This window comes from Phalacrocorax carbo, chromosome 10 (genome assembly GCF_963921805.1).
Source record: "Phalacrocorax carbo chromosome 10, bPhaCar2.1, whole genome shotgun sequence".
NCBI classification, from domain to species: domain Eukaryota; kingdom Metazoa; phylum Chordata; class Aves; order Suliformes; family Phalacrocoracidae; genus Phalacrocorax; species Phalacrocorax carbo.
Window position 1 is genome coordinate 17,933,087 of NC_087522.1, and position 13,302 is coordinate 17,946,388.

At 58.7% G+C, this 13,302-nt stretch overlaps 2 protein-coding genes across 4 annotated transcripts in view; both read left to right on the forward strand.

Moving 5' to 3' along the window:
- Positions 1–326: 326 nt before the first annotated feature.
- On the forward strand, positions 327–8,346 carry DECR2 (2,4-dienoyl-CoA reductase 2). 2 transcript variants are annotated; one of them, XM_064462169.1, is made up of 9 exons: positions 327–1,041; positions 1,211–1,279; positions 2,321–2,372; positions 3,886–4,021; positions 4,440–4,564; positions 5,150–5,243; positions 5,525–5,629; positions 6,222–6,439; positions 7,250–8,346. In XM_064462169.1, the coding sequence occupies exons 1-8, from the start codon at positions 509–511 to the stop codon at positions 6,437–6,439; spliced, it is 1,332 nt and encodes a 443-aa protein (XP_064318239.1). In that variant the 5' UTR covers positions 327–508; the 3' UTR covers positions 7,250–8,346. The 2 variants fall into 2 exon arrangements, with proteins under 2 accessions (XP_064318239.1, XP_064318238.1); XM_064462168.1 differs by having other exon boundaries at positions 6,222–6,410.
- Positions 8,347–10,626: 2,280 nt separating this feature from the next.
- RAB11FIP3 (RAB11 family interacting protein 3) overlaps positions 10,627–13,302 on the forward strand; it is an 81,311-nt gene continuing 78,635 nt past the window's right edge. The window contains exon 1 of one of the 2 annotated variants that reach the window (XM_064462130.1): positions 10,627–11,338. In XM_064462130.1, coding sequence (XP_064318200.1) covers positions 11,015–11,338 — 324 coding nt within the window. In that variant the 5' untranslated portion in view covers positions 10,627–11,014. The remainder of the gene's footprint in view (positions 11,339–13,302) is intronic. The other variant, XM_064462131.1, reaches the window with a different exon arrangement.

Below are 13,302 nucleotides of genomic sequence, written 5' to 3' on the forward strand. Positions count from 1 at the left end.
GGGCAATACTGGGAAGCTCTGTGAAGCACTGGGATGTCCCTGGGGGACACTGAGGCTGTTCTGGGAAGCTCTGGGAAAGATTGGGATGCCCCTGTGGGCACTGGGGCAATACTGGAAAGATCTGAGAGGCATGAGATGTCTCTGGGGAGCACTGGGATGTCCCTGGGGGGCACTGGTGTGGTACTGGGAAGTTCTGGGAGGCACTGGGATGTCCCTGGGGGGGCACTGGTGTGGTACTGGGAAGTTCTGGGAGGCACTGGGATGTCCCTGGGGGGGCACTGGTGTGGTACTGGGAAGTTCTGGGAGGCACTCGGATGTATCCAGGGGTACACCAAGGTTGTACTGGGAGGCACTAGGGTAGCCCTGGGGAGCACTGGTGTGGTACTGGGAAGTTCTGGGAGGCACTGGGATGTCCCCAGGAGCACTGGTGTGTACTGGGAAACTGGGAGACACTGAGATGTCCCCAGGGACACTGGTGCAGTAGTGGGAAGCTCTGGGAGGCACTGGGATGACCCTGGAGGACACCGAGGTAGTACTAGGAAGCCATGGGATGCACTGGAATGTCCCCAGAAGCACTGGGGTGGTACTGGGAAATTCTGGGAGGCACTGGGATGTCCCCAGGGGACACTGGAGCGGAAGTGGGAAGATCTGGGAGGCACTGGGCTGTTCCTGCGAGCAGCAAGAGGCCCTGCAGATCACAGGAAGAGACCGAGGAGGGGTCTGGGCCGGCAAGCGGTGCTCCGGGGGACACTGGGATCTCTCTGGGAAGCCATCACCGTCACACCAGCACGCCACTGGGGACACCGGGCGGCACTGCGGGCCGCTCCTCCGGCCCGGCGCCGTTGCCAGGCAACGCCCGCGACGCCAGCGCATGCGCAGTGCGGGGGCGCGGTGGCCCCGCCCGCAGCTCCCGGCAGGCCGCGCGCGTCCCGCCGCACCGGCCATGGCGGAGGCGACCGCCGCCTCGCGACTGCCGCCGGACGTGGGCACCGACGACTGCCTCCGCGAGTACCGCCACCTCTTCAGCCCCGACATCCTGGCGTGAGTGCGGGGCGCTGGGGGCTCCGGGCCCCGCCCCGGGCGCCAGGTGGAGGGCGGCGGCCTGCGGGCACGGCCTCCCCCTCGCCCGCGGCCTGCCCGGGGCTCGGGGCCGCCGGGGCTGGGCGCTGCGCCTGGCGCTCGACTCTGACCGTCCCTTTGCTCCCCCCAGGGGACAGGTGGCGTTCATCACCGGCGGCGGCTCGGGCATCGGCTTCCGCATCGCCGAGATCTTCATGAGGTGGGGGAGCGCGGCGGGGCCGGGGAGGCTTGTCCGGCCTCCCGGGGTGCTGGGGGCGGAGGGGTAGGAGCCTTTCCCTTAAGGCAGTAGTGGTAACAAGGGCCTGGAAGGGGTGGGGTGCGAGGCCGAGGGCAGCACAGCCCTCGTGAGAGCTGCGGGCAGGGGATTATAGAATCATGGAATCTTAAGGTCGGAAAAGACCTCTAGGATCATCAAGTCCAACTATCGCCCCAACACCCCCATGCCTCCCAAACCGTGTCCCCAAGAGCTACGTCTACACGTTTTTTGAACATGTCTAGGGATGGTGACTCCACCACCTCTCTGGGCAGCCTGTTCCAATGCCTGACCACTCTTTCAGAAAAGACATTTTTCCTGATCTCCAATCTAAACCTCCCCTGGCACAGCTTGAGGCTGTTTCCTCTTGACCTACTGCTTGTTACTTGGGAGAAGAGACCGACCCCCACCTCACTACAACCTCCTTTCTGGTTGCTGTAGAGAGCGGTAAGGTCTCCCCTCAGCCTCCTCTTCTCCAGGCTAAACAACCCCAGCTCCCTCAGCCGCTCCTCATCAGACTTGTTCTCCAGACCCTTCCCCAGCTTCGTTGCCCTTCTCTGGACACGCTCCAGCACCTCAATGTCCTTCGTGTGCCGAGGGGCCCAAAACTGAACACAGGATTTGAGGTGCAGCCTCACCAGTGCCGAGTACAGGGCCATGATCACTGCCCTATTCCTGATATAAGCCAGGATGCTGTTGGCCTTCTTGGTCACCTGGGCACACTGCTGGTGTGCTGATGTGGGCAGCCCTGCCTGCTGGAGGCTCTGATCATTCATGGGGGTGTGGGAGGCAGCCCTGACACAGGGCACTGTGACTCTCCCCTTCTTTGAGTCCCACAAGGCTGGAGGAGCAGCAATTCCTTCTCTCCAAGGGTGTTGTGCCACCTTCCACCACTCACCAAACAAACTTCTCGTAATCCCCAGAGGTCCAAGATGACTGTGAGGAGCTGGTGCTTTGTGGGCCTTCTCACCAGCTCCTTCTTTGCAGGCACGGCTGCCGGACGGTCATCGCAAGCCGGAACCTGCAGCGAGTGTTGGAGGTGAGTCCGTGGGCTCCAGCAGCACAGGCAGCAGTAGGGAGAGCTGTGAACACCTGGAAATCCATCTGCCCTCTCCTCTGGATGGAGCTGGGAGCCTTGGGAGTAGTGCCACAGGAGAAACAGCTCACCCGGGTTACCCTGTCTTCTCCCAGCTCTCAGTGCTCCAGCACCAGCAGGAAGCAGGAATGGGTAGGATGGGTGTGGGTTTAGGGTGGGCTGCACCTACCACACCTCACAGCAAGGCTCAGTTAATTGTGGAAATACCTTTCCCCCCCCAGCTTTGGGAGCATCTGTTCCAGGTACCACATTGCCTTTTTGTTGATGAGGCAAAGAAAGACAAACTGTGGCCTCAAGCAAGGCAAGTCCCCCCTTGTCAAGGGTTACATGGGTTGAGGTGGGTATGCTGAACCCCAAAATCTCAGTTATATTGCATCTTGAGAGATGCAGGTCTGGAGAGCAGTGACTGAAGAAGCTGTATTAAACTGTAGCTACCCTGTGGATGGCTGGGTAGTTCAAACACCCACCCCTTCGTGTCTGACCCTGGGCTGGAGTTTGGCTGATCACAGGTTCCGTTCCTCACCATGGCTTGTGCCACAGTCTGAGGCTGAAAGCGGCAGAGAGGGAGCTTTGAGGAGGCTGTGTGTGTTCACTGAAATACAGTAAAGATCAAAATTGACACTTCGGAGTGAGCTGGCATGACCCAGCTGCGTCCTGGAGGGGGTTATAGCTGTCGTTTCACATTCCCTTGTGCTCATGTGCCAGAAAACAAGCTGCAAAGCTCAGCAGCTTTTTAGTCCTCAGGGGCTGGGGTCTTCTGAGCATACAGGGACTGATTTCCCAGGCTCTTGATGCTCAATGTATGTGCATGCTGGTCGGGGCTCAAAGCTTCTCACAGAAGGGCCCAGTGAGCCTGAGCAGGAACATGGAGTGTCACTGGGTGTTGTGAAGGGTTGCTGCTGAGTTTTCAGGTCCCCTGTGCTTAATTTGCTGAGGGGAGTCCTGTTCTAAACAAGTGCCTCAGGGGTGATTTGTGGCAGATGCTGAGCCGCAAAGCCGGCCCACTCTGCCTCACAGGCAGAGACAGCTGTTCTGCATTTACCCTTTTGTGTGCTGATGTTTTTTTGGATCTAAAGGTTAATTATGTCTGTGCTTATGCCAAAAATGCCTTGTTGGGGTCCAACCTTTGTGCTCGCCCTGCAGAGATGTTGCTTGGGATGTGCTGTGTCGATGACAGGTCATGGAGGTAACTGGGCTTAGCTAGTTGTGGCTAGTTGGGATACGACTCGCAGGAGCTTTCTCTGGCTACCCCAGGGCCTTAGCTCTGCATGGCGCAGCTGGACTGAAGTCGGCCGTGGTTAGGTAGGTCCCTCCCCTGCCCACAGTGTTTGCTGTGTGCCGATGGGGATGTGGTTCCTGCCTGACTTCTTGCTCGCCTGTTACAAGGTCTGGGACTAACCCTTGCTGAAGGAGGGAGTCCCAGAAAGAATCTCGCCTCTCTTTTTTTTTTTTGCAGGCCTCTAAAAAGCTGGTGGCAGCCACTGGCCAGCAGTGCCTGCCTCTGTCCATAGATGTCAGGCAGCCCCAAACAATTGTGGCAGCGGTGGATGAAGCATTGAAAGAGTTCAAGCGGATTGACATCCTTGTTAATGGTGAGCTGCCAGAGTGGGCAGAGAGATTTGGCACAGACTCGCTGCTAGGAAGGGCATTTTTCTTCATGGGGGTTGTGTTTGCCTAGTGTCTAGTTTATGCTTCCCTGCTCTGGGAGTATCTAGGCAGCCCATGAGAGCACAGAGGGGACGGGCTCAGAGGAAGCAATGTCCCGTTCTTAATGCATGGCCATCCAATCATCCCTGTTCTCACTGCACCAGCACCCTCCCACCCTCAGGCCGGCCATGCTGCTGGGCACCAAGAGCCACAGGGTATTTATGCCTTTATCGGGACTGTTTCCATGTGCTCTCCTGTCTACCCAAACCATATTGCTCACCATCCCTCTCGCAGAAGTGCCCTGACCCTGCCTAATCTCTCCTGGCCCAGTTCTGACTGTGCTCCTGGCTGCTTGTTCTTCAGGTGCTGCGGGAAACTTTCTGTGCCCAGCCAGTGCCCTGTCCTTCAATGCCTTCAAGACAGTGATAGATATCGACACCATTGGCACCTTCAACACCTCCAAAGTCCTCTTTGAGAAATATTTCCGGGTAAGTGGAACCAGGGCCAGAGGACTTGGTGGAGAGGCTCCCAGTAGGCAGGGGTTAGTGTGAAACAAACCACACTTTGCTCCTGAGAAATTCTGGGAAGAGTGGAGGACAGAAGAGAGCACAGCACCTGTGTGCCCAGGGCTGTGCTGCTGGGCCTCTGCCACTCACTCTGCTCAGATCCAGTCTGTTCCCTCCCAGGGCTGGCAGCCCCTGTGCAGGAATTGGGAGTCCTGTCTGTCCCTAGCCCTGGGGCTTTTAACTGTTGTGGCACCTTTCCATGCTCTGCTACCTGCCAGGGAAGAAGCTGTGATCTGCTGCTCCTTTTCCAGCTCCTCTGCTTTCCCTTGGCCTTTGCTTGTCTCATGCACCTCCCGCCTCTCTGGATGGGCCCCGCTGGCTGCTCTGGCTCAGTGAGGCTGGGTGGGCAGCGCTGCCACAGTGATGGGTTAGCAACACAGAGGTGGGTGGCCGTGTGGTGCCCGTGGGTGACCATCCCTCCTAGCCCAGCTCTCTTGTCCCTCCATTCCCCTACATGACCCCTTGCACTGCTCTCTGCCTAATGCCATGTCTCCTTTCCTTCCCTAGGACCACGGTGGGGTCATTGTTAACATTACAGCAACCCTGAGCTACCGAGGCCAGGCCCTCCAGGTGCATGCTGGTGCTGCCAAGGCTGCCATAGGTACCTAAAGGCTCCTTGCTGGGGCTCTGAGCTGTGTGGGGCCAGTAAGGAAGCTGGTTCTTCCTGAATATTGGGATGGGAATATGTCCTTGGGAGAGGTGAATATGAATGGGTGTGATTACTACATGCCTGGGTTTGGGACGAGGCTCTTCTCTCCCCCAGGGCTCTTCTAGGGCCCTTTGGTCTTGGCCAGAGTCTCCTATAGCTTTTTCCCCCCCTCTTAAAAGTTACTGGAATAGCTCTGCTCTCCATTTCTCATTCCTGTTGTGATCCCTTCCCAGATGCCATGACCCGTCACCTCGCTGTGGAATGGGGACCCAACAACATCCGGGTGAACAGCTTGGCGCCAGGCCCCATTACAGGCACCGAGGGCTACCGGCGGCTGGGTAAGGCAACCTGGGGTGCCAGTCTGCCTTGGTGGTGGCTTGCTCTTGTCTTGTCTGGGAGGGGACTGTGGGGTCCACCATGCAGCTCATAGGGTATGTGATGTGGCCAGGGCTGTTGCTGCTGGTCACGGCTGTCCTGTGACTCAGGTGGCAAGTCTTTCAGTGAGCAGCCCTTCCCCGTCCTCGGTACCTCGCAGGGCACTGATTTTTTCTGTTGAGTGGCAGCTTTTTGTCCTCTCTCATGCCATGATGTAACATGCTCCCACAAAGCTCAACCTGGGCAGCTGCCTTGCCTATGGTGTAGCTCTTGCTGTCCGTCAGCAGAGTGCTGGTTCAGCCCTGGAGGATGGGAAAGCTCTCTGAGGTCCTGTCTTGAACTCACTGTTGCAGTACAAATCCCACTGCTGGGCTTGAGCTCCCCTTCTTTAACTCTCTTCTCAGGCCTTTGTCCCTGGACTGGGCCAGGACCTCATCCAGGCTCCCTGGGGCTCTCGGCAAACCCTGTGCAAGCAGCACTGCAGTGTCTGGCAGGCAGTGGTGGTGGGCAGGTGGTCCCATGGGCCCAGCTGACTCTTTCTTCTACCACTCTTAGGTGGGAAATTTGCCAAGGAAGCAAGCCTGTTCGATGTGATCCCCCTCCAGCGTGCAGGGAACAAGACGGAGATCGCCCACAGCACACTGTACCTGGCGAGCCCCCTCTCATCCTACGTGACAGGCACCACTCTGGTCGTGGATGGTGGGAGCTGGCTGACCTCTGCCAACAACTTCCCTGCCTTGCTGGGTATTGCTTCATCCTCTGCTAAACTCTAGGTGATGTGCATTTCCCCCTCAGTGGGATCAGAGCAGGGCTCATGTCGGAAACCCTGTTCCCCCATGGTATAGGGGCATGGCTGCCATAGCAGTGGGTACGGCATTACCTTCTTCAAGTGCCTTGGTCGGTTTGTAACCAGTACCAGGCGCTGCCCCTCCTGAGGCAGCTCTGTGGCACATACTGTGTCAGGGAATCATGCTGGGTGTCAGGGTCTCCGGGTGAGTGTGAGCCCACATCTCGACTTGGCAGCACTTGTTCTCAAACCTTCCTCTGCTTTTGGGAGGGTGGAGCAGGGTCACCCCCCATGCCATAGTCAGAGCAGGCACAGAGCAAGATGGGCAATGTCGCTGGGTCCTTGTGGACAGTCTGACTTGAGAAGGGCAGGAGAACTTGCTGGGTTTTTCCTCTGAGCCTGTGGTTGGCATGGTATCTCTTGTCATGGCTGTTGGAGGATGCTTGTCTCGGGACACCTCTGAGTGTCCCCTGAAGCAACATGATGCCCCTTTTCTGTGCCCCACCAGCAGGACTGGGCACAGAGAGTCCCGACAGCCTCTGCCTCCCCTTTCTTCCTTACATGAGTTACCGCAGCGTGTCTTGTCTTGTGATTGAGTTGCACACAGGTCTCGTGTTGGCTGCATATGTCTGCAGAGGTGGGAAGGGAGCTGGCGCCTGGTTACTGGGGCTTGGCGCTTTCTGGGAGAGGGGTCTCCTTTCTCCCCCTCGTCCCCTGCTCGGGTCCTGCCTGGTAGCCTCTGTGAGCAGGGCAGGCCCAGGCAGGACTGTGTACCCACCTCCATGCTGTCTTGCAGATTTCTGGGCTGCAGGGGCAAACAAAAATCAGTGACAGCCTGGGATTGACTGATGGACAGAAATGTGACCGAACACTGCTGCTCTGGGACATCTTGGGGTGACGTCCCCCAGAGTTGGAGCCAATAGCTGTTTCCTCTGATCAGCGACTGGTGGCGGTGGTGACACTGCCAATCCTGCATCCACCGGGGCTGCTGGGTGAGGAGCAAGCCCACCCCCCATTCCATGCTGTTACTTTCTTCTGAGCTGACATGGCTGAGGGTGCAGGGACAGTGGCGGGGTGCAGGCTCTGATGTTCGCTGTCTGTTTGTGTCTCCCTCTGAGTTGCTTTCCTGGCCTTTCGCAAGTCCCAGGCAGTGCTGCCCATGGATATCTGTCCTCCTCCTCCCCTCTTCCCCCCCCCCCCTCAGCCCGATACCCCCAGCAGCAGCTCCTTTTTGGGAGGGGGGAGTAGTTTAGCCTGTCTAGGGTTGAGATCAGCCCTTGTCATGGGGGCAGCTCTGGCTTGGCAGCTCTTGGAGGGGAAACAAGGACTGAGCTGGGCCCTGGCAGGGGGAATTGGCCCCGTCCCCTCTGCGGGGGGCCTGGATGGTGCAGTGGTCCCTGGAGGCTGATGCAGCTGCAGCTGGGCTGTCCCTCTCCCAGGAGCAGAGGTGGTGTGAGGTCACATCCCACCAGAGCTGGCTCTGTACTGCTGTGGATCATAGCACTGTATCCATCGGGAGCCTGAGATGTCCAGTTGTCTGCCTGGCACCCATCTGCCTGTCATTCCAGTCTCATGCTGTCTCCTTTCTTCATACAGACACTAGAGCTGAGAGTAAATCAAGGGCTAGCTGAAATTGTCATTTCCGAGCAGGGTGCTGAGCTGATGAGCTGCAGCATCTGCATGGGGCTGCTGGAGCCAAACATGCCCCTGGTGCCAGTGCCTCAGGGGACACACACTGCTCACGTCCAGTGGCCTACTGCTGGCAGCAATTTTTAAGCTTATCCTGAATTCCATGAAGCTTGTTTTCCTACTTGATTGTGTTTCCTACTTGATGGTAGGCTTGCCAGGTGTTGCTGTTTCCTCTAGGCCACAAATAAAGAACTTTCACCCTGACCTGTGGCGCTTCTCATCTGTTTGCCTGCACAGGGGGTTGATCCTGCAGCCTTTGACTGCTGGGAGCTCAGGGAGGTTTGCTTGTGCTCCTTGTCCTCTTGTGAGCTGGTAGTGGCAGGGGCTGGAGGAGGCTAATGCACATCTTTGGTCAGAGCACCACTGCAGTAGCTCACTGCTGCATGAGCAAAGCCAAAGCCTGTGCCCTGCCGTGCTGACTGATCCCGGTGGTGCAAATTGGGCCGTGAGGGAGGATGGAAAACCACTGTTCCCATTAGCAGAGCTTTGTGTGGCCCCAGTCCTTGGTGGCTCTTGTGTCTCAGCGCTCCAGGCCAGCGGTGCTTGGGGTCCCGGCACCTCCTCAGCCTCAGCGGGCTCTGTGGAGGTGGTTCCAGCAGCCGTTGGGTCCATCAGCAGTGGAAGTGGGGAGGTCTGAGGACTCAGTGAGACACACACCAACCCCTCCAGAGGGGATGGGGGTGTGGTGCTTGGACTGAGGTTATCCTTTGCCCGGGTCTCTCCTGGGGTTTGCCTCCAGCTACAACATCCCACTTCCCAGACATCAAGACAAGTATTTTCTCCTGGAGAAGGTACTTGTGTGATGTCTGTGGGTGACCTCTGTGGTGGCTACAGCCCCAGGGGAGGCTGGTGGTGTCAGAAGCAGGGAGAGCTCCTGCTCAGGGGCTCGGGACTGTCCTGGCTTGGTGGCCACCCAGGGAATGGGGAACGCTGCAGGGTGGCAGCCTGGCTGTGTGCCACTGGTGCCAGGGGAAGGAAAGAGCTCTGGGCATGGCCTTGGTTGTGTCCAGCCTTGATCATGGCCTGGAGCTGCAGAAAACTATGGAGGGGTGCAGAGCCGCAGCATGCAGCACCAGGCTTGCCCCTCCAGTCCTGCGGGCACTTTATCCCCCTGCTCAGCCTGGGTGGCAGCAAGTGCAGGCAGGAAACCTGGTCACCTGAGCAGGAAACCAGGAGAATTATAGTGCCAAGGGGATTTTGCAGGGGATGGTTTAGGCAGTTGTCACCTGGGGGTGGCAGCCAGTGCAGCCGTGAGCTTTGCTCCTGTGGGACTGCCAAACCAGCCCCCTTCCATCCCAGTGAGCTTTAGGGGTGGCTACGATGAGTAAAAGGATTTGGAGCAGAGGTTTCAATCCTTCCCAGATCCACTATGATCACATGGATTTTCTTTTTTCCTCCTTCCAAGCCAGGGATGCTGCTGAACCCCAGCTTTTTTGGCTGAATATGCCAGAGCTCCCTGGGTTTGAGAAAGCTATGCTGGGGAACACATTGTTACCCAGCCAGGCTTGTCCTGAGACAGATGCAGGCGTGAGCACAGGAGAACACTGTGGCTGCTGGGCACAGGCAGCCCAGGAACCTGCTGTCACCCCTGCACGGGAGATGGAAGTGCAAACACCAACAGGGCCCCACTGGCACATGCACACGTCTGTGGAACTTGTTGGTGCACCAAGCCTGCAGGCTGTAAGCCCCTAAACTTGTTAATTAATTAATAGGACAACAAGCAGGTGGTGGTTTGTGCAGGCAGAGCAAGGGGTGTGCATGCACTGCGGACCCTCACCGGCAGCCTGAACCCTTGGCCTGCTCCTCCCCCATGTTGTGCTGCGGCTGTTTCTACAGTGCTGGTGATGGCCGGGTGTGCCGCAGCGGCTGAGGCTGGGCACAACCGCTGTTCTGTGATGCCAAAACCCTGTAATGGGCTGGAAACTTCAACAGCCACGTTGATAAAATGTGCAGGTTTGTGCCCTTTACTGGCAGCCAAGGTGGAGCAGGGGTGGTAGCTCCCCCAGGGCAGGGGTCCAAGGGGCAGCTCAGCAGGGTGGCTGGTGCTGGGATGGTGTGGGGCTGAGGGGTGTGAGGGGCCTGGGGAGGCCAGCGGGGCGCATGGGGTAGGGTGGTGGTGGTGGACTGTGCAGGGCCTGGCATACGGTGACACCCCGGTGGGGTGCATGGGCCCGGGTCATGGGGGTCCTCCACTGCATGGTTACCCCTTGGTGGGGTGCACGGTCCTGGTGCATGGTTACCCCCCTCCAGAGGGGTGTGCAGTCCCGGTGCACGGTGTCCCCCTGCCCCGGAGAGGTGCGTGGCTCCCCGTGCTCAGCGACCCCCGGTGCGCGGTGCCTCCCCGGAGGGGGTCGCGGGCGGCACGTGGTCGCGCGCCCCGTGACCCTCCCCCGTCCCGCCCCGCGCACGAGCCGGGGCGGGGAAAGGGGCGGGACCTCCGCATGGGCCTCGCGCCGCGTCGGGGCGGGGCCCGCCCTGGCAGACGAGTGACGTCACCGCCCCGGCTACTGCGGCGGCTACCGGGTTGGATCTGGCGGTTCGCGGCCGGCTGCCCCGGAGCGGCGGCGGCGCGGGCGGGTAGGGTTGTTTCTCGTCGCCGCCGCCGCCTTCTCCTCTCCCCCCCGCCAAAACCGCGTCGCCCGGCGCTCGGAGCCGCCGGTCGCGGGCGGGCGGGGCTGGTGCCGCCTCGCACAAAGCCGTATTGCCCGGGCGTGGGGGTGGAGCTATCGCTGGTATCGCACCGGTCTCGCCGCGCTGGTACTGACACCGCCCTGCCGGGCGGGCGCGATGTGAGGGGGGCGATGGCCGCGGGGCATGGCTGCCGGGCCGCGGTGGGGCGGGCGGCGGCGGGCGCTGAGCGCCGCCGGTGAAAATGGAGCCGCATCCGCCGGCGGCCGTGCCCGAGCCCCCGCTACCCCGGGGGCCGCCGCGGGACGGGCCGGGACCAGAGCCGGCACTGGGGCTGGAGCCGGGCCCTTGGGCACCTGAGGCCGTCGAACTCGCCCCGGGGCCACCGCCGTGGTCCCTGCTGGAGGGGGGGGGCTGCCCGGCCCTGGAGGGTCCCGCTGAGCCCCTGGTCCGACCGGAGGAGGAGCCGCGCCTTCGCTCTGTCTTCGACGCCTTGGACCGAGATGGCGACGGCTTCGTGCGTGTGGAGGAGTTTGTCCAGTTCGCCACGGCCTACGGGGCCGAGCAGGTGAGGCCGGGGCCTGCCGCAGCCCCCTGGGGCCTGCCACAGCTCCCTGGGCCCTGTCAGGCCAGGGCCTCCCCTCACACTCTCCTGCCCTTCCAGCGGGACTCTGAGCTCCCCTGGGAAGGAGCCTTGGGCCCTGGGTGCAAGGCGAGGTGGTTGTTCCCGTGGTTGGCATCACTGGGCCGGGAGCCACCATGCGGGGCTGTCTGTGGTCCCCTGCGTGCTGAGGATGAATGAAGGTGGCTGCTGTCAGCAGCGGCATCCCTGGGAAGGGCCCTTGATGTGAGCGAGGGCAGCATCTGCATTGCCAGCCTCTGGGTCATCCGTTGTGAAGGGCACACGTGGATTTAAATGGATGCAGGAGGTTTGGAGGGAGCCAGGTGATGCTGGAGCTGATGTTTTCCAGGTCCTGATCCACTGGAAACAGAGCATTTCTGGAGCGCTGCTGGGAGCCCGCATCCCTTCTTTGTTCTCCATCAGTAACATGTTTTGGTTTGTCTGAGCAGCTCCCGTGCTTAAGGGACCAGCAGTGAGATCCCAGGATCTTGGGCTGCTCCTTGCTCCAGTCACTGCCCAGGGGCCCTGCGTGGGCTCAGTGGCACCGCACTGAGTGTGAAGGAGCTCGCTTATCACAGGCTTGACAATCCTGAAGATGTTGGTTTTTTTTTTTCTCCTTTCTGCTGCTTTGTGCGATGGTGAGATTGTGTTTCCTTGCAGCAGATCAGATGCAATGTAATTTGAAGCTGCCCACTGTGACCCAAAATGGAGAGAGCTCTAGCAGCATATCTGGGATGGAAATGAATTTGTTGACACTTTGTACATTGGCCTGTGCTGGTGTTGCTACAAGCAAAAAGATTTATTTTTTAAGGCCTGCAGGTATTGTTACAGAGTGTCTATGTGCTCACCCGGGAGATCTGCTTTAATGCTGCAGCTGCTGTGTGTGTATTAAAGTGGCATGACAAAGCAAATCACCATGTGTGAAGGAGTGTTTTGGTGGAGGAGGGTTTTTTGTCTCTGTCTTCGTGGTAAAAGCACCTCTTACAGATAAAATAGAGGCATTTATTTTAGAAAATACCTCTATAAAGTGGAGATATGTAACTTCTTTGTTAGATCGTTGCTGGTAAGGGACACTGTGCAGATGGTATTGGTTATTGCCTCATTGCGTGATTAACCAGGTAGTGCCATGGCACCGGGGGGAGTTACGAGATCATCTTACCCGCCGAGTGAGAGAAGCTTTATTCAATGTAAAGCATCTGACTTGCATCTTCTAGCCGTGGTCCGGGCACTCCGTGTGCCACTGTGCATCCTCCTCCCACTGCTGTTGCCTGCAGGGAAAACAGAAACAGCCAGTCCGTTCACATTGGTATTCAAGTTGCTCCTTGGAGGCTCACAGCCCCTAAGCATGAAGGCCATCATTTCAGGGCATAGTGGGAGCTTACTGGGTGACCGTTTGCCTTAGCCCTGCACGTTTAGTATGGAGCAGCTCAAGTTCATAGGAAATAAGGGCAGACAGACCATGTGCATGTGGTGGGGACATGGCAGGTGGGTCTGGCATTTGTTAGCGCTGGCAGTGTGTGCAGCTCGGCCCCAACCTGCTGCTCCAGCGCCGTGCAGTGCCTGTGCCTTGATTCTGACATGGGGTTTGTGCCAGAGCTTCAAGGGTGCGACAATAAGCCTGTAAAGTCCTTTGAGATCTTGGCCTGAGGAGTGGTTGTGAACAGTTGGGGTCTCTCCTAAACTGAAGCAGGATGTCCAGGGAGGTTTTGTGCCACTAAAAGCTGTCTGTTCGTATGGACCCAGCTTCGAAGTGGCTGTCTGCAGGCTTCTTGCCTTGGCTGTTCCTTTAAAGTAGCTTGTTCCTTCCCACTGGCCACAGCTACAAGTAATGCTGTCCATGCTGAAATACATTATGCTTTTTAGCTATGTTTATCGTCAGCACAAGACGCGTATAGCTAGCTCTTGGTGTG

Coding starts and splice junctions, on each gene's coding strand:
- DECR2 (XM_064462168.1), top strand. CDS start 509: ATGACCCTGGAGGACACCGAGGTAGTACTAGGAAGCCATGGGATGCAC. Junction 4,022..4,439: donor GATTGACATCCTTGTTAATG/GTGAGCTGCCAG, acceptor CTTGTTCTTCAG/GTGCTGCGGGAAACTTTCTG. Junction 5,630..6,221: donor CGAGGGCTACCGGCGGCTGG/GTAAGGCAACCT, acceptor TACCACTCTTAG/GTGGGAAATTTGCCAAGGAA.